Genomic DNA, 27,867 nt, shown 5'->3' with positions numbered 1-27,867 from the left:
ACCTCACTGCTACATACACCAGCCCAGGGCCTGAGCTACCTCAGGGCAAGGTTGGAGAGAAATAATAACATATTTGTTACATATGAAAGGCAGAGGGCAGACAAGGTCCCAGCTGTGTGTGCCAGCAGGCTGCATCACACACAGTGACCATAGCACGCCGTGTGTACAGGGCTGGTAACCAAGTCATGTTTCTATTAGTGCCCTGTGCTGCATATCAATGCGTGTAACCGGCATGAGGGAACCAACGTCTGATACTAGAACCAATTACATATCACTAAACATCCTGAAAGCTGGGCTGTCTCACCGAGCTGTCAGTCACATGTAAGGCCGGGTACACACCCATCAGATACATCTGTGGCCCTGCGTAGCGCCATTTGACGCGTCAGGCCTCTCATCCAGCAATATAAGTGGTATTCTCCTATTGCCACCTCCAGCAGACATGAGTTGTGCTGCACAACAGGACCACACAACCGCCGGCGGGCTCGCAATTTATCAGCGGTTCACACAAACGGCAGATATATCGCCTAGTGTGTACCCTGCGTTACACTTGTACTGTGGGAGGAATAGGTCTATAAACTGAATAGGATACAATAGGGCAGATTTATTAAGCCTGGTGAAGTGATAAAGTGTAAGGTGATAACGCACCAGCCAATCAGATCCCAACTGTCATTTTTCAAACCCGCCTGTAACATGGTAGCTAGGAGGTGATTGGCTGGTGCGTTATCACCTTCCATTTTATCACTTCACCAGGCATAATAAATCTGCCCCACTATTAGCCGAGAACTGGTTATGGGCTGGATGGCAGGAACACATAGGTCACCAGCGGCTGTGGAGTTACACCTCCTAGCATGCTGAGAGTTGTAGTTCCACACACTGCCCAATCATTTTATATGTATCGCAACATAAGCAAATTCATTCCACCTCATCTGCCAGCGTAGGCCCAGATTATCGCCCACCATGCCCCCCAACTCGATTACTCACTGGTCAGCCCAGGCGCCCCGGGGGCAGGTCAGCAGCCGCAGCAGGGACCGCCACTGCCTGAGGACAGCGTTGTGGTGGCTGTGTATCTGCTTCAGGATATTGTTGTAGCGCAAGTTCTCGCTCCGGATCCTCTTCAGCGTGGGCTCCAGAACCAGCTCCTGCATGGAGGTAAGGACATCGGTGTGGGCTGGTCAGTACTTATGCAGAGCGGCAGAATTACCATCGTCAGAGGGGCACATAACGGCGGGCAGCGAAGGACATTAACGGAGTCACATGGTAAATAGGAACACTATTGTAACAATAATGACAAAAACAACAACAATGGACGCCGGGGTTCTTGTAAATAGAATATGTGCTGTATTTAAACTTTTTTCTCTGTGACTTTTCACCAGGGGAGATCCCGGCTAGCTCAAGGGGTCTTCCTCTCGGCCAACACTAAATGATTTGACATAACTGCTGATATTTGGTGGCACAGAACCCGTTAGGAAGTGATCACTGCCAGGCCACGCTGTTGGCTGAAATGGCTCTATTAGGACACGCGCGTGCAAGACACGGTCATACACCTGGCTGAGCTGCACACGTTAACACGCCAGCTGTATCCCCAGCTAGTTACACCAAGTACCCGTTCCCTCTCCTCCCTGTAAGCCACGACTCCGGTTACCTGAAACCTGCTCCTGCTCTCCTCCTTCTCGGCCTCCCTTCTGAACGAGCTGCTCATTAGGGCATCGTAGCAGGAGTTCCAGAAGGACGACATCTGGTCGTGGCTCCTCGCAAAAGTATCCTTTTCAAACTGGTCCATTGTCGGCCTCACCTGTGGACAAGGAACGAGGTAGAACCGTGTTGGTCATGGAATACCAGAAAGTGACCAAGTAGCGTAAAAGCCAGAAAGCGTGGGGTGCAGGGCGACGTTATACTGCTTTCCCTTAGCACGGGGAATCGTCTGGGTCTGCTTACGGCAGAGTTCCGGCTGTGTGCGCCGTTTCAGCACCAGACCTTCTAGGAAAACGGAGGGAGAGAGTGAGATGCTGTCCGAGTCGTAGACTGTTATCACCGTGTCGTGTCATCTGCAGACCTGATACTGGGGCGCACATGTGTCTCAATTGCGGCCTCTTCCAGCCATGGGAAACCCCATGTGAACTGTATTGTGAATGGGACACTACTATGGCCCCCTCACATCTTGGCGTTATACATGTAACTGCTCTTACCTGCTTGTCTATGAAATGCGTCCACTCCTCCGTGGAGCAGAACTGCTGGAAGTCTTCATAGAAGGTGGGGCTCCCATTAGTTGGGGGGAGAGAGGGCAGATGTTGCTGCAGCTGCAGGGACTCAAAGCACTGGTCCATGAGGGTCCGGATAATGGGCACTAGACAGGAAAAGGTCTCGGTTTTGGCACTGATGGAACTCAGCAGAGACACTTGAAGATTCCCGAGTAAGAAACAGGCCTCTTCTTTCTTCAAAGTGCTGGTACTCTGGAGAAGGTTGTGAAGTTTGACGTAGGCTGAGGAGTGCATCTGAAAGCAACGAGACATCACAATGCATGAGAACCGGACTTCCTAAGAGTCCTGCTTGTGGACAGGTCTATGCTACAAGCTCAGGCTCCTTCATGGTCTCACACAGAAGAATATACAGTTTCTGTAGGCTATAAGGATAATAACAGAGTGGTCATCTAAGCCTATACACTGCCCACTACCTAAATGGCATAAACACACCAGTTCCATAACACGACGAGGTGGAGGAACATTGAGAGCATACTGTGAAGCTCTAGAACGTTTGTCTTCACTGTGGAGACAATCTGACCGCGTCTCACCTGCTGGTCATCTAACTTGATAAATCCCATGATGATCCGCAGGCCGATCTGAGCCATCTCCTTCAGGTCCGATGTTCCGTTTACTAAGTAATGCCAAACGCCCAATTTATCCAGCAGGTTACTGACCCCTTCAAAGATCTAGCAGGACAAATAGAGAGGAGAGGTAGGTAAGCTAATAAACTACTCACACACAACCGCCACCACTCGCACATACGCACGTACACCACCACCTACCACTCACACATACACAGGTACACCACCACTCACACACAGGTACACCACCCCCACACACAGGTACACCACCACCCACCACTCACACACAGGTACACCACCACCCACCACTCACACACAGGTACACCACCACCCACCACTCACACACAGGTACACCACCACCCACCACTCACACATACACAGGTACACCACCACTCACACATACACAGGTACACCACCACCCACCACTCACACACAGGTACACCACCACCCACCACTCACACATACACAGGTACACCACCACTCACACATACACAGGTACACCACCACTCACACATACACAGGTACACCACCACTCACACATACACAGGTACACCACCACCCACCACTCACACATACACACGTACACCACCACCCACCACTCACACATACACAGGTACACCACCACCCACCACTCACACATACACAGGTACACCACCACTCACACATACACAGGTACACCACCACCCACCACTCACACACAGGTACACCACCACCCACCACTCACACACAGGTACACCACCACCCACCACTCACACACAGGTATACCACCACTCACACACAGGTACACCACCACCCACCACTCACACACAGGTACACCACCACCCACCACTCACACAGAGGTACACCACCACCCACCACTCACACAGAGGTACACCACCACCCACACACAGGTACACCACCACCCACCACTCACACACAGGTACACCACCACTCACCACTCACACACAGGTACACCACCACCCACACACAGGTACACCACCACCCACCACTCACACACAGGTACACCACCACCCACCACTCACACACAGGTACACCACCACCCACCACTCACACACAGGTACACCACCACCCACCACTCACACACAGGTCCACCACCACCCACACACAGGTCCACCACCACCCACCACTCACACACAGGTACACCACCACTCACACACAGGTACACCACCACCCACCACTCACACACAGGTACACCACCACTCACACACAGGTACACCACCACCCACCACTCACACACAGGTACACCACCACCCACCACTCACACACAGGTACACCACCACCCACCACTCACACACAGGTCCACCACCACCCACACACAGGTCCACCACCACCCACCACTCACACACAGGTACACCACCACTCACACACAGGTACACCACCACCCACCACTCACACACAGGTACACCACCACCCACACACAGGTACACCACCACACACCACTCACACACAGGTACACCACCACCCACACACAGGTACACCCCCCCCCCCCCCCCCCCCCACCCACACACACATACAGGTACACCACCACACACAGGTACACCACCACTCACCACTCACACACAGGTACACCACCACCCACCACTCACACACAGGTACACCACCACTCACACACAGGTACACCACCACCCACCACTCACACATACTCAGGTACACCACCACCCACACACAGGTACACCACCACCCACCACTCACACACAGGTACACCACCACTCACACACAGGTACACCACCACCCACCACTCACACATACTCAGGTACACCACCACCCACACACAGGTACACCACCACTAACACACAGGTACACCACCACTCACCACCCACACACACACGTACACCACCACCCACCACTCACACACAGGTACACCACCACCCACCACTCACACATACACAGGTACACCACCACCCACACACAGGTACACCATCACCCACACACAGGTACACCACCACCCACCACTCACACACAGGTACACCACCACCCACCACTCACACACAGGTACACCACCACCCACACACAGGTACACCACCACCCACCACTCACACACAGGTACACCACCACCCACCACTCACACACAGGTACACCACCACTCACATACAGGTACACCACCACCCACCACTCACACACAGGTACACCACCACTCACACACCGGTACACCACCAACCACCACTCACACACACAGGTACACCACCACCCGCACACACACACAGGTACACCACCACTCACCACTAACACACAAGTACACCACCACCCACACACACACACACAGGTACACCACCACCCACCACTAACACACAGGTACACCACCACCCACCACTCACACACAGGTACACCACCACCCACCACTCACACACAGGTACACCACCACCCACCACTCACACACAGGTACACCACCACTCACACACAGGTACACCACCACCCACCACTCACAGGTACACCACCACTCACACACAGGTACACCACCACCCACCACTCACACACAGGTACACCACCACTCACACACAGGTACACCACCACCCACCACTCACACACAGGTACACCACCACACATCCGACACACACATATACAACCATACACCACTCACACACACAACCACAACCTGTCCCAGAAACATGCAGCAGGTATACACAATGTCAGAAGCTAGGAAAGCCCTGGTGAGATGAAATGACTGAGCCCGGGAAGGGGGACCCCGCACCTTCTCACTCCAGAGAGTCTCATTACTGATGCCCTCAGAGAAGAGGAAATCCTGGAGGAGCCGCAGCAGCTTCAGCACGTTCTGAATGGGGCCGGGTAACGTGGACGATGGGGACTCTTTAATATCCGTTAATGCTGATTCCAGCATCATCTCCAGAAGGCTAAACACGTAAAATAAAGACAATTAATCAGATTTTCCTGAAAAAGAGAAAAACAAACGACCGTGTGTCCTCCACACTCGCCTCCTTTTTATTTCATCAGGGGGTCTGACTAATTCGCAGGCAGTGCCAAGCTTGGTGAGGACAGAGAACACCTGGCCACGCTCTTTCCACGCGGCGTCCTCCTGACCCTCCACTCCCCGCCACGTGACGGAGAAGATGATATTCGTAAGAAGATTGCACAGCTCCTCTTCCGGTGTCTGCTGGGGGAACAAACATAAGTGAAATGTGGTGGTCATGTGCGGGGAAATGGTGACGAATAATCAGGAGGACGAGAGCTGGAAATACATGGAAATGGATTGCTACCTGTGGATTGCTGGTGTTTGAGATGGTGTCACTGGGCAACGTGTCCTGATAGCTGGTCTCATCCAAAACATTGGACAGGCTGGAACTCTTTCGTGCCCGCATGCCGGGGAAAGGCTTAAAGGTCTCCAGCGGCGAAGGGGTGCCCGGCTGACTGATCGGCGTCTCATTTCCGCTCTCAAAAGTGGTCGCAGAACTGGCGCTACCTAGGTCAAGCCGTAGATCGAAGGGGGACATAGAGAAAGGCGAGAGCGGCTGGTAGACATTCACATATGGGGGTCCATCAGAGGAGTTTGTTTCTACCGATCCAGGGGGGTCCAGGATATTGGAGGAGAAACTAGTTTGGTCCGCGGAGTCAAAGGATTTGAAGTTATAGGTATGAAAAGGCTTCTCCTTGGCTGCTGGAGAAATGGAGTGATCGGAGAAACATTCTGAGAAGTCCAGGTCAGACGCCTCAAAGCTCATGGGAAACACGGGAGAGGACGCAGGATTCTCTTTCATGCCAGGGGGGCCAGACTCTGAATCCTTACTGCTGCCCATCCGCTTTAGTGGATTCACGGTTCCGCCAGCATACATTGGGCTGCTCAAGCTCCGAGGCCTGGACTCGTAGGATTCTTTGATGTAGAGTTTGGTCAGAATGTCCTGCCAGCCCGTCTGCTTAGCCAGATGTCGCACGATGTCTTGTTGTGAATAGATCAAGTGGAAGAGCTGTGCGAGAGGATGGAGAATCATCACGTAATAATATTATAATGAAAAAAGACAAGAATACCTTACTAATCGTGATAATGCCCAGGATATCCTTCTGAAAGATATTATAAGTCACTTACCTTGCGGCAAACATCCAGCTTCACCGAAAGCTCCGCCCTGTGCGACAGGTAAACCACAGCTAGAAGGTCTTTATAATTAGGTGATAAATCTGCGGAGAAGAAAAAAAAACTAAATAAGTATGGAAGCGAACGTTCTGAACTGAATGGTCTGTCCACCACCCCTGACAACATAACATAACCCACAAAGCAACAACCTAGCAGCCACCTGTGCTCACGTCGTGATCTTACCCGAGCCCAGAACCTGTTCCGAGAGACATCGGATGAGCAGCATGGACACCGGAACGTCACTTAGGAAGGAGATCAGACCCTGATATCCAATGTCCCTCAGCTTCAGGCGACTTTTGAGCCGCTCGTTGACTTTTTCATACTTGATCAACTTGTAGATAATCTAAAAAGGGGAAATAATCAAAGACAATAACACGAGCGTCACCTGCCGTGCAGGGTATACTGAAGATCACAAAGACTCTAGCACAAACAGGACAACTGTAAAAACACCAACCTTGAACAATTTCTCCCTCATCTGATCGGAGAACTTCTTCTGGGCAAGGAGGAAGTAGAAGACCTCAACGTTGCCTTGGTCAAGCAGGAACATGAAGAGATAATCGTTGCTGATGTTTGCCTTCAAGAGACTGTGGAGGACGTCCAGGATGCCACACACCTGACACACAGACAGTGACACATATGGATACATATATATATACACAAGTAATAGGGATAATAAGGCTCTCTATGTGGTCCTGTGTGTACCTGTGCCTCATCGTTCACGGTCGCCGTGTAGTTCAGCACGCTGTGCAGATCCTCAGGACAGAGGTTCTTAGAGAGGAAATCCTTTATCAGAGTGAACAGAGACATCTGGACAGTCTTCACATTGTCCACAGTGATCTGATCCTCCTTCTGCATCCTGCAATGTTGGCGGTGACACACAGACGTGTTACAGTGCGGTAACGCAGGAATGGAGTGTGCTACAGCTAAGGGACAGGTCTGTCAGCCTACGCAACCCTTCCTGAGCAATGGAATCAATCTTGGCCAAGGGCCCAATCAGAAGTGATCATCCTGCAAGTCCGACCGATCCCCTGTCTGGTTCAAGATGATGGGGCTTAATAACTAAGGGGGAGATGTATGAAGCAGTGAAAAGAATGGAGAAGTTGCCCATGGCAACCAATCAGCTGCTACCTGTAATTTTATTCTCCCCTCTGTCAGTCCATGAACGCAGACTGAACCCTGAACTCTACAGAGCAGAAGGTGCACACATTGGTCAACCGTCCTCTATATCACGTACATCCCTTGTACAAAAAACTCGTGGACGAGGACCTCATACTGTAGCATCTGCCACTCAGCACTGATGTCACCAAGAGGTCTCCTACCCTAAGTAATTAAGGGGCAGAGATTGGGAAGTTTAAGACTGTTCTTCAGAAGCTCTAGGCATGAACTTGTGGGGTGGACACGCCATCTGTGCTATGTACACGCCTGTAACGTGTCTGGGTCACATCCCCTTTTGGAGGAGTTTTAAGTACACTGACTGTACTAGGTGGACCCAAATGTTGTGCCTTTAATCTCAAGGTCTAAACTCCATATCCCTTAGGTTCTATAGCACATGTACATATGGAAACATGGAGATGTCATAATAAGGAATAACTGCTATAGGCAGAAGGGAGAAATTTTGTCTTGTTCTGCGGCCGCCGCTTACCCATAATGCCTCCTGACAGAGTCCAGGATGTACTGCACCCCATATTTCCTCCGTACTCTCTGCTTGTGGTCCTTCATGATGGAAGAGAGGTACTGGATGTGACCTGCCGGGCGGACACACACAAATCAGTGCGACAAGGTGCTGGAACAAGACACTGGACATGGTGTGATCAGGAAGAGTCACAAAAACATGTAACAGGAGCGGAGTGCTGAATGGCCACTCACCAAGCCGGACGGCAAAGTCACTATTGCTCCAGATTCGGAAGTCAAAGAGCAGATGCTGATAGAGGTAGTGTAGCAGCAAGTTGTGACCTTGTGATGAGATCTGGTCCATCAGCATCTGAGAGGCCATCAGCACATTCATGTCCAGTGTGAGAGGAGACACCTACAGGCACATGGCGATCACATCATACTGCGTACTATAGAGGTACGGCGCATACCTCACCTCACCACTCACATGGAACAGAAAGGGTGAGTGAGTGAGATAGAATGTAGGAGTGAGAGAATGAAAAGATGGTGGAATGAAGAAGTGAGAGAATGAAAAGATGGTAGAATGAAGAAGTGAAAGAATGAAAAGATGGTGGAATGAAGAAGTGAGAGAAAGAAAAGGTGGTGGAATGAAGAAGTGAGAGAAAGAAAAGGTGGTGGAATGAAGAAGTGAGAGAAAGAAAAGAAAAGTGGTGGAATGAAGAAGAGAGAAAGAAAAGAAAAGTGGTGGAATAAAGAAATGAGAGAAAGGAAAGATGGTGGAATGAAGAAGTGAGAGAAAAAAGATGGTGGAATGAAGAAATGAGAGAAAGAAAAGATGGTGGAATGAAGAAGTGAGAGAAAGAAAAGATGGTGGAATGAAGAAATGAGAGAAAGAAAAGATGGTGAACGAAGAAGTGAGAAAGAAAAGGTGGTGGAATGAAGAAGTGAGAGAATGAACAAATGGTGGAATGACGAAGTGAGAGAATTAAAAGGTGGTGGAATGAAGAAGTGAGGGAATGAAAAGATGGTGAAATGAAGTGAGAGAATGAAAAGGTGGTGGAATGAAGAAGTGAGATAATGAAAAGATGGTGGAGTGAAGAAGTGAGGGAAAGAAAAGATGGTGGAATGAAGTGAGAGAATGAAAAGGTGGTGGAATGAAGAAGTGAGAGAATGAAAAGGTGGTGGAATGAAGAAGTGAGAGAATGAAAAGGTGGTGGAATGAAGAAGTGAGAGAATGAAAAGATGGTGGAATGAAGGAGTCAGAATGTCAGAAATATAAAGAAATGGGCCTTATGGTACAGGTTCTCACCTTTTGCAGGAGGGCGCCAATGATAGCGGGGCCACAACACTGCAGTAAGCTCTCCTGGTTGGCTGGATGATTTCGTATAAAGTTCTTCACCATGAGCAGGAACGCGGCCACTCCGTTCCTCTCTATTCTGCTCTCTGCGGAAGGAAGATGGCGGAATATGAAGTTGTATGCAGATACAAAACTCCAACCATAGACCATGGAGAATAACCTGGGGCTGGATCATTTGCCGCAAACCCCTGGGTTCTAGGTTTGGGTCATGCACCAGGAGAGGAGACCATTCATCTCCAGTCATTTCTCATGGCTTCCAGGATATTCCCACCCCTGAGACCTCTATCACATCTGTACTGCCGATGAGATCCCGGTTACATTGAATCAGTTAGTGCTCACTAATAGTGAGAGCCAGCACACAGAGCAGGGTCTCCCAGTGTAAAAGTGAGATTCAGTTAGTAAATAAGAACCTAAGGTCTTGTATTACCGCAAAAGCTCTGAAAAAAATAATCCTGAAAAAAGTGTTTTTCCTACGCAGCAAACGCAACTTAAACACATTAACTCTAACAACCCACCAGAAGACTTCCCCAGAGGAAGCTGCATGGACTGGGCATTCCGGGAGGACGTCAGTTCAGGGCCCACCAGGTCGTGCGTCTCTGGAGTGTCAGGTGCTTCTTGGGTCTGTGACGCTACCTGGCTGAGGAGGGGAAGCAGCACCCCCATTCCTCCGACACAATTCACCACGTCCTGCAAAACAGACAGAAAATTGTCCAGCATAAAAACTAATACTAAAAGGAAAATGAAGACGATGAGAAGAAACAGATGACAACAACATGTCAGAGAAGATTGGGTTCGCCTTGTGCAGGAAGTAAAGGACCACGTCACAGCTGACAGCAGCAAGGGTCAGTAACAACACAAGTCCTGTACTTCTCTAAGCAGTATTTATATGCTGAGCTATAGAGGTTACAGTGTCCTTGCGCCATTCTCTCTACATGCAGAGTGCCATTCGCCCAAGACTTAGCATCAGGGCGCCATTCACCCAAGACTTAGCGTCAGGGCGCCATTCGCCCAAGACTTAGCGTCAGGGCGCCATTCGCCCAAGACTTAGCGTCAGGGCGCCATTCGCCCAAGACTTAGCGTCAGGGCGCCATTCGCCCAAGACTTAGCGTCAGGGCGCCATTCTCCCGAGAACACAGGCTCCACATAGAAGGTATTGTTATCTGATTATTGTGAGCCCCCAAATACAAAATTATGGGATTACACTTGGGGGTTCCCTACAATAAAAGTGACATCAGAGAGAGGCAAAGTGAAATTAATGAGACGGGGCTGTCACCTTCACGTTCCATGTGACGACTCTGTGTCCCGTCAGCCTCCCATCAAATTCATGGCGGGCAGAAAGATCCAAGCAGATGTTATTCCTGCAAGCCTGGAAGGACCAAACAGAAACCATTATGGTACAGATGACGGATAACTCCAGGATTAAGGTACAGTATCAATACAAAGACATAAAATGGTACCAGAAGAGGGGGTGTGATACCGGAACAAAGAACAGATACAAATTATCACGTAGCTTCTATTTATTATGAAGTGACGCAAGCCCTTAGTTGTAAACAATTCTAATAATTAAAGACCATAACATATATTAGAAAAGGTTTTCATCACGACTCGGGGAGCACTATGGCTACTTGTGTTTGGCTGAGAGTGGAGTTTATAAATGGATGACACCACTTCCCCCAGGGCAGTGATGACAGAGTATTACACATCCAGCAAAGCCACTTACCTGTGGAGTGTAGAAAAGACGAAGTTTGGCCCCAAGCTCAGAAAACTCACTCTCTGGTGTAAATGGAGACACATAGTTCGGTCCTGAGGGAACGAGAAGTTAGGTTAAATTAAATATGTGGTCCACCAACACCTGTCATTGAAGGAGTGTGAGAAGTCTAAGGGTCTGGTTTTCATTCTCATCCTCCTCCACCCGTACACTTGCTTCTGCCTTCGGACCGGTCCTTCTCTGTGCATACCTCCAACTCCATCTCTCTTCCTCTTGGTATGCCCAAGACTCAGTACTTGGTCCCCTTCTCTGCTCTGTACTTCTCCACCCTGGGTGATCTCATCAGCTTCTTCCATCTACAGATCTACCTCTCACGCGTCTCCTTCACCCTCTCTCTTGTCTACAACAGTCTCTCTTCCTGGATCTCAGAGTGCTTTCCTAAACTAAGGCTGGGCTTACTGTAAACCCCCACCTCAACCATGGTCTCCTTTTCCTTGCGAGTCCTTATCTACATGTCCAACTTACAATTAAGTCAAAACTCCCATCAGTCTCAGACAAACTCTCACCTACTCCTACTATCCCCTATTTCCTTTTCATGTTCGCTCACTCTCAACCTCTTGGCTCCTACCAAAGATTGCCACCGCTCGTCCTCCCTGATCTGCTCCTTCCACGTCTGGCCCCAGGACTCCTGTGCTGCTCCTATCCTCTGGAATGCCAGGCACATAACCTTATCTCTGAACCCAAGCCCACCCCACCCCTCTTCCTAATGCCCCATCAGTCCCCCACTTCTCAAGTGTCCACCCACAGCCCCTCTACAACAAACTCTTTCCTTCTGTAGTCCCAATGTAATTACGCAATCTGTAGATTATGGTACTATGTATAGTTAGGCATCAGCAAAATGGTGAACTGTACATGGGATGTTATACAAAACAACGTAATTTTTCCTCATGTTCTGTTCATTATTCCACGATCCCTGGAAATGAGATATGAAGGACAACACACCCACCTGACAACAAGCATTACTTTAGCTGGTGATTATCCTGAAGTATGACATTAGGATGCGTGTACACTTTGTCTTCTCCCCACTAATTACAGTATGATAGTCTGCGTCGATACCTACCAGCTTCATAGAGGGCCTTCACGTGAGCTGGTTGAATGGTGTCATGAAAGATGGACACGGTGCCAAGGTGACCTTCTAATGACGTAGGTGTCCCCCACTCTGTGTCCTGGGTTCCCGCCACAATGGTAGACACAAGGCCCTCCCGCGGGTTCTGCGCACCGCCGCCCAGCCCCCACCCTTGCCCAACGGAGGTGGCTGGGAAGGACTGGGAGCGGCTGAGCGCTGAGTGGGATGCAAAGGTGAGGTCCGGGGTATGGGATGGAGAGGTGGAGACAGTGGTGGTTGTGCGGTGACCGGCTGACCCGATACAGCAAGAGGTGAAAGACTACAAATAAGAGACAATAACAGTGGTGGGTCCTGGGATAACCTTCTGATTCAACAACTTAAACAGTGCATTGCATTGCCTGGCCTGTAACTGGTTTATATTTACTATCCAATGCAAAACTCTCCTCCTGCCAAGTTACCTGCCGGTCACATACAGCGGCATACTGCAACAGACTTGAGAATAGATTATATATGTCCCCACTCTGTCACCCGTCTCTCTAAGTGCCCCTGTGCCCGGTGACTGCACAGATCCAGAGCGTTCAATCATTTCTCTGTGGAATCTGTCTTCTGCCCCATTCTCCTAACAAAATCTGGAAACGGAGGAGAGGCCTGAAACAGGCGGCCGTGCCCACGTGGTGGTAGGCTGATTATTTACTCTGCCCCCAAAATTCTCACATAAGGAAAGCAGCCAGAACTCACCTCATTGAGTGACGGAAAGCGGAGCTGCGACACCTTCCTCAGCAGCCCGTCAGCATAAATATTCACCATGTTCTGCCCAAAAGGACGGCGCCCAGCCACGTGCACGATGTCCACGCAGTGCTGCCAGAGCAAAGACACAACACCTACTGACTTACACAGAGAGACGTGACAGCATCTGCAGGGCTACAGAGGCAGCGAGACGCAGGACGCAGGGCTACAGAGGCAGCGAGACGCAGGGCTACAGAGGCAGCGAGACGCAGGGCTACAGAGGCAGCGAGACGCAGGACGCAGGGCTACAGAGGCAGCGAGACGCAGGACGCAGGGCTACAGAGGCAGCGAGACGCAGGACGCAGGGCTACAGAGGCAGCGAGACGCAGGGCTACAGAGGCAGCGAGACGCAGGGCTACAGAGGCAGCGAGACGCAGGGCTACAGAGGCAGCGAGACGCAGGGCTACAGAGGCAGCGAGACGCAGGGCTACAGAGGCAGCAGGGCGCAGAGCTACAGAGGCAGCGATACGCAGGACTACAGAGGCAGCGATACACAGGACGCAGGGCTACATAGGCAGTGATACGCAGGGCTACAGAGGCAGCGATACGCAGGACGCAGGGCTACAGAGGCAGCGATACGCAGGACGCAGGGCTACAGAGGCAGCGATACGCAGGGCTACAGAGGCAGCGATACGCAGGGCTACAGAGGCAGCGATACGCAGGGCTACAGAGGCAGCGATACACAGGACGCAGGGCTACATAGGCAGTGATACGCAGGGCTACAGAGGCAGCGATACGCAGGACGCAGGGCTACAGAGGCAGCGATACGCAGGGCTACAGAGGCAGCGATACGCAGGGCTACAGAGGCAGCGAGACGCAGGGCTACAGAGGCAGCGAGACGCAGGGCTACAGAGGCAGCGAGACGCAGGGCTACAGAGGCAGCGAGACGCAGGGCTACAGAGGCAGCTATACACAGGACGCAGGGCTACAGAGGCAGCGATACGCAGGACTACAGAGGCAGCGATACGCAGGACGCAGGGCTACAGAGGCAGTGATACGCAGGGCTACAGAGGCAGTGATACGCAGGGCTACAGAGGCAGCGATACGCAGGACGCAGGGCTACAGAGGCAGTGATACGCAGGACGCAGGGCTACAGAGGCAGCGATACGCAGGGCTACAGAGGCAGCGATACGCAGGACTACAGAGGCAGCGATACACAGGACGCAGGGCTACATAGGCAGTGATACGCAGGGCTACAGAGGCAGCGATACGCAGGACGCAGGGCTACAGAGGCAGTGATACGCAGGACGCAGGGCTACAGAGGCAGCGATACGCAGGGCTACAGAGGCAGCGATACGCAGGACTACAGAGGCAGCGATACACAGGACGCAGGGCTACATAGGCAGTGATACGCAGGGCTACAGAGGCAGCGATACGCAGGACGCAGGGCTACAGAGGCAGTGATACGCAGGGCTACAGAGGCAACAGAGGCAGCGATACGCAGGGCTACAGAGGCAGCGATACGCAGGGCTACAGAGGCAGCGATACGCAGGGCTACAGAGGCAGCGATACGCAGGGCTACAGAGGCAGCGAGACGCAGGGCTACAGAGGCAGCGAGACGCAGGGCTACAGAGGCAGCGAGACGCAGGGCTACAGAGGCAGCGAGACGCAGGGCTACAGAGGCAGCTATACACAGGACGCAGGGCTACAGAGGCAGCGATTCGCAGGACTACAGAGGCAGCGATACGCAGGACGCAGGACTACAGAGGCAGCGATACGCAGGACGCAGGGCTACAGAGGCAGTGATACGCAGGGCTACAGAGGCAGCGATACGCAGGACGCAGGGCTACAGAGGCAGCGAGACGCAGGGCTACAGAGGCAGCGATACGCAGGACGCAGGGCTACAGAGGCAGCGATACGCAGGGCTACAGAGGCAGCGATACGCAGGGCTACAGAGGCAGCGATACGCAGGGCTACAGAGGCAGCGAGACGCAGGGCTACAGAGGCAGCGAGACGCAGGGCTACAGAGGCAGCGAGACGCAGGGCTACAGAGGCAGCGAGACGCAGGGCTACAGAGGCAGCGAGACGCAGGGCTACAGAGGCAGCAGGGCGCAGGGCTACAGAGGCAGCGATACGCAGGACTACAGAGGCAGCGATACGCAGGACGCAGGGCTACAGAGGCAGCGATACGCAGGACGCAGGGCTACAGAGGCAGCCATACGCAGGGCTACAGAGGCAGCCATACGCAGGACGCAGGGCTACAGAGGCAGCGATACGCAGGACGCAGGGCTACAGAGGCAGCGATACGCAGGACGCAGGGCTACAGAGGCAGCGAGACGCAGGACGCAGGGCTACAGAGGCAGCGATACGCAGGACGCAGGGCTACAGAGGCAGCGAGACGCAGGACGCAGGGCTACAGAGGCAGCGATACGCAGGACGCAGGGCTACAGAGGCAGCGAGACGCAGGACGCAGGGCTACAGAGGCAGCGATACGCAGGACGCAGGGCTACAGAGGCAGCGAGACGCAGGACGCAGGGCTACAGAGGCAGCGATACGCAGGACGCAGGGCTACAGAGGCAGCGAGACGCAGGACGCAGGGCTACAGAGGACGCAGGACGCAGGGCTACAGAGGACGCAGGACGCAGGGCTACAGAGGCAGCGATACGCAGGACGCAGGGCTACAGAGGCAGCGAGACGCAGGGCTACAGAGGCAGCGAGACGCAGGACGCAGGGCTACAGAGGCAGAGAGACGCGGGGCTACAGAGGCAGCGATACACAGGACGCAGGGCTACAGAGGCAGCGATACGCAGGACTACAGAGGCAGCGATACACAGGACGCAGGGCTACAGAGGCAGCGATACGCAGGACTACAGAGGCAGCGATACACAGGACGCAGGGCTACAGAGGCAGCAATACGCAGGACGCAGGACTACAGAGGCAGCAATACGCAGGACGCAGGACTACAGAGGCAGCGATACGCAGGACGCAGGGCTACAGAGGCAGCGATACGCAGGGCTACAGAGGCAGCGATACGCAGGACGCAGGGCTACAGAGGCAGCGAGACGCAGGACGCAGGGCTACAGAGGCAGCAATACGCAGGACGCAGGGCTACAGAGGCAGCGATACGCAGGGCTACAGAGGCAGCGATACGCAGGGCTACAGAGGCAGCGATACGCAGGGCTACAGAGGCAGCGATACGCAGGGCTACAGAGGCAGCGATACGCAGGACGCAGGGCTACAGAGGCAGCGATACGCAGGGCTACAGAGGCAGCGATACGCAGGACGCAGGGCTACAGAGGCAGCGATACGCAGGACGCAGGGCTACAGAGGCAGCCATACGCAGGACGCAGGGCTACAGAGGCAGCGTATCGCAGGGCTACAGAGGCAGCGTATCGCAGGACGCAGGGCTACAGATGCAGCGTATTGCAGGACGCAGAGCTACAGAGGCGGCGTATCGCAGGACGCAGGGCTACAGAGGCAGCGATACGCAGGACGCAGGGTTAAAGAGGCAGCGATAAGCAGGGCTACAGAGGCAGCGATACGCAGGACGCAGGGCTACAGAGGCAGCCATACGCAGGACGCAGGGCTACAGAGGCAGCCATACGCAGGACGCAGGGCTACAGAGGCAGCCATACGCAGGACGCAGGGCTACAGAGGCAGCGATACGCAGGGCTACAGAGGCAGCGATACGCAGGGCTACAGAGGCAGCGATACGCAGGGCTACAGAGGCAGCGATACGCAGGACGCAGGGCTACAGAGGCAGCGATAAGCAGGGCTACAGAGGCAGCGATAAGCAGGGCTACAGAGGCAGCGATACGCAGGGCTACAGAGGCAGCGATACGCAGGGCTACAGAGGCAGCGATACGCAGGACGCAGGGCTACAGAGGCAGCGATACGCAGGGCTACAGAGGCAGCGATACGCAGGACGCAGGGCTACAGAGGCAGCGATACGCAGGACGCAGGGCTACAGAGGCAGCGATACGCAGGACGCAGGGCTACAGAGGCAGCGATACGCAGGACGCAGGGCTACAGAGGCAGCGATACGCAGGACGCAGGGCTACAGAGGCAGCGATACGCAGGACGCAGGGCTACAGAGGCAGCGATACGCAGGACGCAGGGCTACAGAGGCAGCGATACGCAGGACGCAGGGCTACAGAGGCAGCGATACGCAGGACGCAGGGCTACAGAGGCAGCGATACGCAGGACGCAGGGCTACAGAGGCAGCGATACGCAGGACGCAGGGCTACAGAGGCAGCGATACGCAGGACGCAGGGCTACAGAGGCAGCGATACGCAGGACGCAGGGCTACAGAGGCAGCGATACGCAGGACGCAGGGCTACAGAGGCAGCGATACGCAGGACGCAGGGCTACAGAGGCAGCGATACGCAGGACGCAGGGCTACAGAGGCAGCGATACGCAGGACGCAGGGCTACAGAGGCAGCGATACGCAGGACGCAGGGCTACAGAGGCAGCGATACGCAGGACGCAGGGCTACAGAGGCAGCGATACGCAGGACGCAGGGCTACAGAGGCAGCGATACGCAGGACGCAGGGCTACAGAGGCAGCGATACGCAGGACGCAGGGCTACAGAGGCAGCGATACGCAGGACGCAGGGCTACAGAGGCAGCGATACGCAGGACGCAGGGCTACAGAGGCAGCGATACGCAGGACGCAGGGCTACAGAGGCAGCGATACGCAGGACGCAGGGCTACAGAGGCAGCGATACGCAGGACGCAGGGCTACAGAGGCAGCAATACACTATCAATGACTTACAGTGAGGAACAGATATAAGGGATGAGTTTGCCGTTACAAAAACAAATTGTAAAATTGAAAAAAAAAAATCCATACTAGAAAATAATAATAATCATTATAATATTAACACCAATAACATACTGAGTATCCGTTATTTACAGTGCAGCACAGATGCGAGCGGCCCCTGCCCACCAGAGCTTACTATTTAATGGGGATTAGGGACACAGGGCAGACAAAGGGTTAAGTACGTACCTAGCTAGCGCCAATGCGGCAGGGATACACCGAGTGCACACAGCCGGACGCAGGGCGGTGATAGGGACTGAATAATATAACAAACAAGGGCTATAATGCGGGTTATTCTGTGCCCCGGCACACCAACATCTAACCAATAATCTCCAAGCACTGGGAGGGTCTCTGCCACCCCCTACTCACCCACATGGAGTCATTGAAGTGCAGCTCGGGCAGTGCCACGGTCATGTAGTCTTTCTTCGTGCAGACAGCCACAACCAGCATACCGTCCATGGTGAAGAAAGCCTCGAACCCCGTCCCGCTGGCTGAGAAGAAACTAATCAGCAAGTGGGGGTCAGGCACGGGTGTAATAATTACCCAGAAGCGTCACAGTCTCTATAGCAGGACAATTATCTACTCCTGTCACTTATGTGCCAACCTACCTTCTAATTATATATACACCACAGTTATGTACAGAGAGAGTATCAGTAACAATTCCCATCAGCCACTGCTCCATGGCAGCTTACAGCCTACATTCCCTCATTATATATACACCACAGCGCTGTACAGAGAGAGTATCTGTAAAAATTCCCATCAGCCACTGCTCCATGGCAGCTTACATTCCCTCATTATATATACACCACAGCGCTGTACAGAGAGAGTATCTGTAATAATTTCCATCACCCACTGCTCCATGGCAGCTTACATTCCCTCATTATATATACACCACAGCGCTGTACAGAGAGGGCATCTGTAATAATTCCCATCAGCCACTGCTCCATGGCAGCTTACATTCCCTCATTATATATACACCACAGTGCTGTACAGAGAAAGTATCTGTAATAATTCCCATCAGCCACTGCTCCATGGCAGCTTACATTCCCTCATTATATATACACCACAGCGCTGTACAGAGAGGGCATCTGTAATAATTCCCATCAGCCTCTGCTCCATGGCAGCTTACATTCCCTCATTATATATACACCACAGTGCTGTACAGAGAGAGTATCTGTAATAATTCCCATCAGCCACTGCTCCATGGCAGCTTACATTCCCTCATTATATATACACCACAGCGCTGTACAGAGAGAGTATCTGTAATAATTCCCATCAGCCACTGCTCCATGGCAGCTTACATTCCCTCATTATATATACACCACAGCGCTGTACAGAGAGTATCTGTAATAAATCCCATCAGCCACTGCTCCATGGCAGCTTACATTCCCTCATTATATATACACCACAGCGCTGTACAGAGAGAGTATCTGTAATAATTCCCATCAGCCACTGCTCCATGGCAGCTTACATTCCCTCATTATATATACACCACAGCGCTGTACAGAGAGAGTATCTGTAATAATTCCCATCAGCCACTGCTCCATGGCAGCTTACATTCCCTCATTATATATACACCACAGCGCTGTACAGAGAGAGTATCTGTAATAATTCCCATCAGCCACTGCTCCATGGCAGCTTACATTCCCTCATTATATATACACCACAGCGCTGTACAGAGAGAGTATCTGTAATAATTCCCATCAGCCACTGCTCCATGGCAGCTTACATTCCCTCATTATATATACACCACAGCGCTGTACAGAGAGAGTATCTGTAATAATTCCCATCAGCCACTGCTCCATGGCAGCTTACATTCCCTCATTATATATACACCACAGCGCTGTACAGAGAGTATCTGTAATAAATCCCATCAGCCACTGCTCCATGGCAGCTTACATTCCCTCATTATATATACACCACAGCGCTGTACAGAGAGAGTATCTGTAATAATTCCCATCAGCCACTGCTCCATGGCAGCTTACATTCCCTCATTATATATACACCACAGCGCTGTACAGAGAGAGTATCTGTAATAATTCCCATCAGCCACTGCTCCATGGCAGCTTACATTCCCTCATTATATATACACCACAGCGCTGTACAGAGAGAGTATCTGTAATAATTCCCATCAGCCACTGCTCCATGGCAGCTTACATTCCCTCATTATATATACACCACAGCGCTGTACAGAGAGAGTATCTGTAATAATTCCCATCAGCCAGTGCGCTGGCGAGATGCATGGTGCTGCTGCTCAGGTTAGCACATAAGTTGCACAGAGCTGCTGCATCAGCGTCCAGTATCCTCAAGCACTGCAGTTTTGTCGCAAAGTCTGTGGCGCATAAAACAGAGCTATGGCCCGACGTGAGGATAAGTGTACATTGACACATCTATACAAGCTAAACACAGATAAAGCCCTGTTGTTATGAAACCTGTGAGACAGCAATGCTAACCACTACGCAGCCTTGCCCCAATATATCATTACCTGTATAGCTGCTTGCGCCTCTTTCCCGTCAGCGACTGCTCTCTGACATCATCGATTAGACAGACCCAGGCATGGAAGGCAAAGCCAGTGCCCGGCCATTTCTGCATGGCTGGGACCATGATACCAGACATACCGGGGGTCAAGTCAAAATACTGCAGCGCCCTCTCTGGCCCATCCTGTCTGGCCATGGAAGAGAGGGCCCGGATGACCTGGGCCGCATAGCGGTGGCAGCAGTGTCCCTCAGTCCTGAGCAGCATGAGAAGGTGGCGGAGCTCACTGGGCCTGATAGAGAGACGGCCCAGCACCTGCAGGAGATGAACGAGGTTGTCCGCGCATTTCCCGTCTAACTCCTTCTCGCTGCGGAGAGCCGTGAGGATATGGCCGACCATCCCGGCCTGGACACAAGTCATGCAGTTACGCAGCGAGGAGTCGCAGATGTCATTCAGCCACTCGGACACCAAGATCTGGAGATCTCTCGGAGACAGTTCCGGGATCCACTGAACCAGGATTAGCAGCGGCTGCTCGTTTTGTATACAAACAATAGAGTCTGAGGTGTGAGCACCTTCCATGGCCTGCAAGGGGGAAAATGACAGATGTCATGTGGAACTCTGGTGAAAGCGGCAAGTAACATGGGACACAGCTCAGAGAGAACTTACAGGGATACCAGCAACGCTACACTGAAGTGCCAAAAGCCGCGGGGTAGGTGCTTAGCGTCGTGTAGGACCCCCTCTGACCCGGCGAAGTGCAGCAACTCCACGTGTCATCGATTCCACAAGTGACCAGAAGACCTCAGGAGAGATGCTGACCTCTGCAGTCTGGATAGCTTCCAACAGCTCCCTGATAACTGAGGTCCATGGCCTCATGGGGTCTACACCACACCCGAACCCGACCACCAGCCCGAAACAACTGGAACAGTGACTCATCAGATCACGACACGTGTTGTCAGTCCTCCAGGGTCCAATCAGCGATGCCACGAGCCCAGGTGAGGCGCTGTGTCCTGTGTAGTAATGTTACGGGGCTCTCTGGTGGGTCTTCTGCTCCCATATCCCATGGTAGCTAATGAGAGCTGCGCTGACCTGCTGGATTATGCAATCAACTATTTACAGAAGACTCTTGTGTGGGTGCACTCTTATATGTGTTTATATGGATAGGATACTATTAAAACTTAATCTATCTTAATAATTCATAATAAATGTTAAGTATCCACCATTGAATAAACATACAGAAAACAAACAACATAAGCCAAATACTATGACATGTACACATTCATAGAGAATAAAAAATAAAAAGTAGGATATGTTCTGGTTAGTCTGTATTTGTGATAGACTGGCAAAGAAATGTAGACACTACAGTCATACATTAATCTGATGCCTTACCAGCACAAGCGATGCTCGTCTTACTGGAACCCAAATGGGTCATACATATATTACACCTCGTGTATCATCGAAAAGGATCAAATCGGAATGACAGTAGTATGTCTTCATGTGAAAACTCAAGGATATCTTTTGATTATTGCCTTCACCACGGCAAATCCAGATTTATTTCTTAGGAATACCTTCTGGTAATTGTGAAGATTCACAGAGAGATTAGAAGGAAGTCAAAGTGGTGATCCTGCTGTTGGTATATAGCCGGAGCAGGTCCTAGGTTACTAAACTGGGTATTCTCAGAGGGTCCCCTCTTCAGATACTGACCCAGCCCATCACCGTTTTGCTTCCAAAATCGGATGGAATTGGGCTCATGCGGTGAGGTATGATAGTAAAATCAGGCCCAATTGTCGACACTTTGACTTCTTTCCAATCTCTGTGAATCTTCACAATTACCAGAGCGTATTCCTAAGAAATTAATCTGGTCTTGCCGTGGTGAAGGCAATAATCAAAAGATATCCTTGAGTTTTCACATGAAGACATACTACTGTCATTCCGATTTGATCCTTTTCGATGATACACGAGGTGTAATATATGTATGACCCATTTGGGTTCCAGTAAGACGAGCATCGCTTGTGCTGGTAAGGCATCAGATTAATGAATGACTGTAGTGTCTACATTTCTTTGCCAGTCTATCACAAATACAGACTAACCAGAACATATCCTAATTTTTATTTTTTATTCTCTATGAATTTGTACATGTCATAGTATATGGCTTATGTTGTTTGTTTTCTGTATGTTTATTCAATGGTGGATACTTCATCTATTTTAATAATTCATAATAAAAGTTAAGTTTTAATAGTATCATATACATATAAACACATTTAAGAGTGTACCCACACAAGAGTCTTCTGTAAATAGTTGATTCCAGTTTCTTGTCTGACTCTGGGTTCATTAGAGAATTACATATATATATATACATACATACATACATACATACATACATATATATATATATATATATATATACACACACACACACATATACATATACACAACTTTGGTTTGAATTATTTATTTAATTAATTTCGGGACTGGTTCGGAATCACAAACTACAGCTGGATCATGCACCTGGTACCTCCTGCACAGTATGTGGATGTGATATGAGGCAGTATCGAGCCAGAGGTCGCTGGTCGTGGGCATTTAGCGCCCGTGGTTGGCCATTGCATTGTCCACGGTGGGTGGTAATGCCGTGCATGTGGTATTCCCGGTACACGTGACCCCGTAGATCGAGAAAAGCTGAATGTCTACACAACTTCGGAAAGGTCACGCCACGAGTAACCTAGCTGGTGTTCAAACTGACTCATGAGACATTAGATTACAACTGATGCAGATCTGGACATCACGGTACAGTGGCGCCACCTACCTTTAACGTTACATACTGCTATCCCATGACTTTTGGCACTTCAGTGTATGTATTTATGTTTACAAATGTAGGTCAATGGCCAAAAACCCATTTGAGGTTTGTGTGTTGTGTCACTGATGAGTGGTCACTGTGTGCAGGTCCAGTGCGTCTCCAACAGAGCCCCGCACAGCGGATAGAGACAGTACCCGCCCGGATAGAGACAACACTGCCGGCTGAGAAATTAATGCACCGATAATTACCATGTTGAGAAGCTGCTGGAGAAGACGTTTGGTCGGCTGACAGCGACTCTTCAGAACCTCGTAGAGATGCGCGTAGCCGATTCGCTCTTTAAATACCTCCTTAGAGACGAGAAATGCACGCATCAGCCAATCAGGAGTAAACATGAAGCAATCAAAATGGATTTGCAGACACCACTACTGTGAAAGGCAATTATTACAGGACACACAGGCTTTGTATACTGCACATCACTGCAGGACATATCATTGTTCTAGAGCAGTGATGGCTAACCTTGACACTCCAGCTGTTGTTGAACTACACATCCCAGCATGCCCTGCATCAGTTTTAGCATGGCCAAATAGCAAAACTGATACAGGGCATGCTGGGATGTGTAGTTCAACAACAGCTGGAGTGTCAAGGTTAGCCATCACTGTTCTAGAGTAACCGTCACTGGCTACTGAGGATCTGACGTCACTCACTGTGTACTAGGATGAATCTAGTAATACACTGCACATCCCTGCAGGACATATCATTGCTCTAGAGTAACAGTCACTGGTTACTGAGGCTCTGACGTCACTCACTGTGTACTAGGATGAATCTAGTAATATACTGCACATCCCTGCAGGACATATCATTGTTCTAGAGTAACCGTCACTGGCTACTGAGGCTCTGACGTCACTCACTGTGTACTAGGATGAATCTAGTAATATACTGCACATCCCTGCAGACATATCATTGTTCTAGAGTAATAGTCACTGGCTACTGAGGCTCTGACGTCACTCACTGTGTACTAGGATGAATCTAGTAATATACTGCACATCTCTGCAGGACATATCATTGTTCTAGAGTAACCGTCACTGGCTACTGAGGCTCTGACGTCACTCACTGTGTACTAGGATGAATCTAGTAATATACTGCACATCCCTGCAGGACATATCATTGCTCTAGAGCAGTGATTTTCAACCTTTTTCTACTCGCGGCACACCGAACAATATTTTCAAATTGCTAAGGCACACCACCAGTTCCCCACAGAAAAAAACAAAAAACACACATTGGCCGTCACAGTAAAAACAAATCCACACATACATTGGCCTACACAGAAAAAACAATCACATTGCTCCCCACATAAATCATGTTGCTCCCCACATTAATTATTCACATTGTTCCCCCCCATAAATCCTTATTCTCCCCACATAAATCCAATTGTTCCCCACAGTATAAATAAAATAACAAATATTAGCCCCTACTGGTCAGCTGTCCTCCTCCCTGTTCCTCAGTGGCGGGCGTTGTTCATAGTGGAGTGCTGCGAATACTGAGCAGCGGGCGATCGGGTAGGTGTAGATGTGGGTGGGCAAGGAAAGCTGTGTATGCATGTGAGAATTGGAAGATGTGTATGCAGGTGGGTGGGCTGGCTAGGTGGTGAGACGCGGCAGCCGTGACCTATGATATCACACCGCCGTGTCTTCAAGGTATAGGTCACGGCCAGAACACGACTGATCCTCTAAGAAGAGCCCGGGCCAACAGTTCACCCTGAAGGTGCAGGAAGCTGCTCTGGCTCCGCGGCACACCTTGCAACTGGTCGCGGCACACTAGTGTGCCACGGCACACTGGTTGAAAAAGCCTGCTCTAGAGTAATAGTCACTGGCTACTGAGGCTCTGACGTCACTCACTGTATACTAGGATGAATCTAGTAATATACTGCACATCCCTGCAGGACATATCATTGTTCTAGAGTAACCGTCACTGGTTACTGAGGCTCTGACGTCACTCACTGTGTACTAGAATGAATCTAGTAATACACTGCACATCTCTGCAGGACATATCATTGTTCTAGAGTAACCGTCACTGGTTACTGAGGCTCTGACGTCACTCACTGTGTACTAGGATGAATCTAGTAATATACTGCACATCCCTGCAGGACATATCATTGTTCTAGAGTAACCGTCACTGGTTACTGAGGCTCTGACGTCACTCACTGTATACTAGGATGAATCTAGTAATATACTGCACATCCCTGCAGGACATATCATTGTTCTAGAGTAACCGTCACTGGTTACTGAGGCTCTGACGTCACTCACTGTGTACTAGGATGAATCTAGTAATATACTGCACATCCCTGCAGGACATATCATTGCTCTAGAGTAATAGTCACTGGCTACTGAGGCTCTGACGTCACTCACTGTATACTAGGATGAATCTAGTAAAATACTGCACATCCCTGCAGGACATATCATTGTTCTAGAGTAACCGTCACTGGTTACTGAGGCTCTGACGTCACTCACTGTGTACTAGAATGAATCTAGTAACATACTGCACATCCCTGCAGGACATATCATTGTTCTAGAGTAACCGTCACTGGTTACTGAGGCTCTGACGTCACTCACTGTGTACTAGGATGAATCTAGTAATATACTGCACATCCCTGCAGGACATATCATTGTTCTAGAGTAACCGTCACTGGTTACTGAGGCTCTGACGTCACTCACTGTGTACTACGATGAATCTAGTAATATACTGCACATCCCTGCAGGACAGATCATTGTTCTAGAGTAACCGTCACTGGCTACTGAGGCTCTGACGTCACTCACTGTGTACTAGGATGAATCTAGTAATATACTGCACATCCCTGCAGGACATATCATTGTTCTAGAGTAATAGTCACTGGCTACTGAGGCTCTGACGTCACTCACTGTATACTAGGATGAATCTAGTAATATACTGCACATCCCTGCAGGACATATCATTGCTCTAGAGTAATAGTCACTGGCTACTGAGGCTCTGACGTCACTCACTGTATACTAGGATGAATCTAGTAATATACTGCACATCCCTGCAGGACATATCATTGTTCTAGAGTAACCGTCACTGGTTACTGAGGCTCTGACGTCACTCACTGTATACTAGGATGAATCTAGTAATATACTGCACATCCCTGCAGGACATATCATTGTTCTAGAGTAACCGTCACTGGCTACTGAGGCTCTGACGTCACTCACTGTGTACTAGGATGAATCTAGTAATATACTGCACATCCCTGCAGGACATATCATTGCTCTAGAGCAGAGGTTCTCAAACTCGGTCCTCAGGACCCCACACAGTGCATGTTTTGCAGGTAACCCAGGAGGTGCACAGGTGTATTAATTACTCACTGACACATTTTAAAAGGTCCACAGGTGGAGCTAATTATTTCACTTGCGATTCTGTGAGGAGACCTGCAAAACATGCACTGTATGGGCCCCCGAGGACCGAGTCTGAGAACCTCTGCTCTAGAGTAATCGTCACTGGCTACTGAGGCTCTGACGTCACTCACTTTGTACTAGGATGAATCTAGTAATATACTGCACATCACTGCAGGACATATCATTGTTCTAGAGTAATAGTCACTAGTTACTGAGGCTCTGACGTCACTCACTGTGTACTAGGATGAATCTAGTAATATACTGCACATCCCTGCAGGACATATCATTGTTCTAGAGTAACCGTCACTGGCTACTGAGGCTCTGACGTCACTCACTGTGTACTAGGATGAATCTAGTAATATACTGCACATCACTGCAGGACATATCATTGCTCTAGAGTAACCGTCACTGGCTACTGAGGCTCTGACGTCACTCACTGTATACTAGGATAAATCTAGTAATATACTGCACATCCCTGCAGGACATATCATTGCTCTAGAGTAACCGTCACTGGCTACTGAGGCTCTGACGTCACTCACTGTATACTAGGATGAATCTAGTAATATACTGCACATCCCTGCAGGACATATCATTGTTCTAGAGTAACCGTCACTGGTTACTGAGGCTCTGACGTCACTCACTGTGTACTAGGATGAATCTAGTAATATACTGCACATCCCTGCAGGACATATCATTGCTCTAGAGCAGAGGTTCTCAAACTCGGTCCTCGGGGGCACACACAGTGCATGTTTTGCAAGTAACCCAGGAGGTGCACAGGTGTATTAATTACTCACTGACACATTTTAAAAGGTCCACAGGTGGAGCTAATTATTTCACTTGCGATTCTGTGAGGAGACCTGCAAAACATGCACTGTGTGGGGTCCTGAGGACCGAGTTTGAGAACCTCTGCTCTAGAGTAACCGTCACTGGCTACTGAGGCTCTGACGTCACT

At 50.6% G+C, this 27,867-nt stretch overlaps 1 protein-coding gene across 3 annotated transcripts in view; it reads right to left on the bottom strand.

Annotated features, from left to right (window-relative positions):
- Positions 1–27,867, bottom strand: part of NBEAL2 (neurobeachin like 2) — a 236,199-nt gene that overhangs the window by 61,792 nt on the left and 146,540 nt on the right. For 2 of the 3 annotated variants that reach the window (XM_063924601.1, XM_063924603.1), the window contains 22 exons: positions 23,760–23,858; positions 20,731–21,302; positions 18,615–18,747; positions 13,443–13,562; positions 12,699–13,023; positions 11,591–11,673; positions 11,144–11,236; positions 10,386–10,557; positions 9,823–9,956; positions 8,769–8,928; positions 8,545–8,647; positions 7,605–7,758; positions 7,357–7,515; positions 7,086–7,245; positions 6,858–6,946; positions 6,034–6,738; positions 5,752–5,930; positions 5,511–5,670; positions 2,789–2,926; positions 2,187–2,492; positions 1,643–1,792; positions 982–1,139 (listed from right to left, as the gene is read on the bottom strand). In XM_063924601.1, coding sequence (XP_063780671.1) covers positions 982–1,139; positions 1,643–1,792; positions 2,187–2,492; positions 2,789–2,926; positions 5,511–5,670; positions 5,752–5,930; positions 6,034–6,738; positions 6,858–6,946; positions 7,086–7,245; positions 7,357–7,515; positions 7,605–7,758; positions 8,545–8,647; positions 8,769–8,928; positions 9,823–9,956; positions 10,386–10,557; positions 11,144–11,236; positions 11,591–11,673; positions 12,699–13,023; positions 13,443–13,562; positions 18,615–18,747; positions 20,731–21,302; positions 23,760–23,858 — 4,352 coding nt within the window. The remainder of the gene's footprint in view (positions 1–981; positions 1,140–1,642; positions 1,793–2,186; positions 2,493–2,788; positions 2,927–5,510; positions 5,671–5,751; positions 5,931–6,033; positions 6,739–6,857; positions 6,947–7,085; positions 7,246–7,356; positions 7,516–7,604; positions 7,759–8,544; positions 8,648–8,768; positions 8,929–9,822; positions 9,957–10,385; positions 10,558–11,143; positions 11,237–11,590; positions 11,674–12,698; positions 13,024–13,442; positions 13,563–18,614; positions 18,748–20,730; positions 21,303–23,759; positions 23,859–27,867) is intronic. The other variant, XM_063924602.1, reaches the window with a different exon arrangement.

The sequence above is a fragment of the Pseudophryne corroboree genome, chromosome 5, assembly GCF_028390025.1.
Source record: "Pseudophryne corroboree isolate aPseCor3 chromosome 5, aPseCor3.hap2, whole genome shotgun sequence".
Taxonomy (NCBI): domain Eukaryota; kingdom Metazoa; phylum Chordata; class Amphibia; order Anura; family Myobatrachidae; genus Pseudophryne; species Pseudophryne corroboree.
The sequence above is the reverse complement of the archived record's forward strand: the minus strand, read 5'-3'. Positions and strand labels throughout refer to the sequence as shown.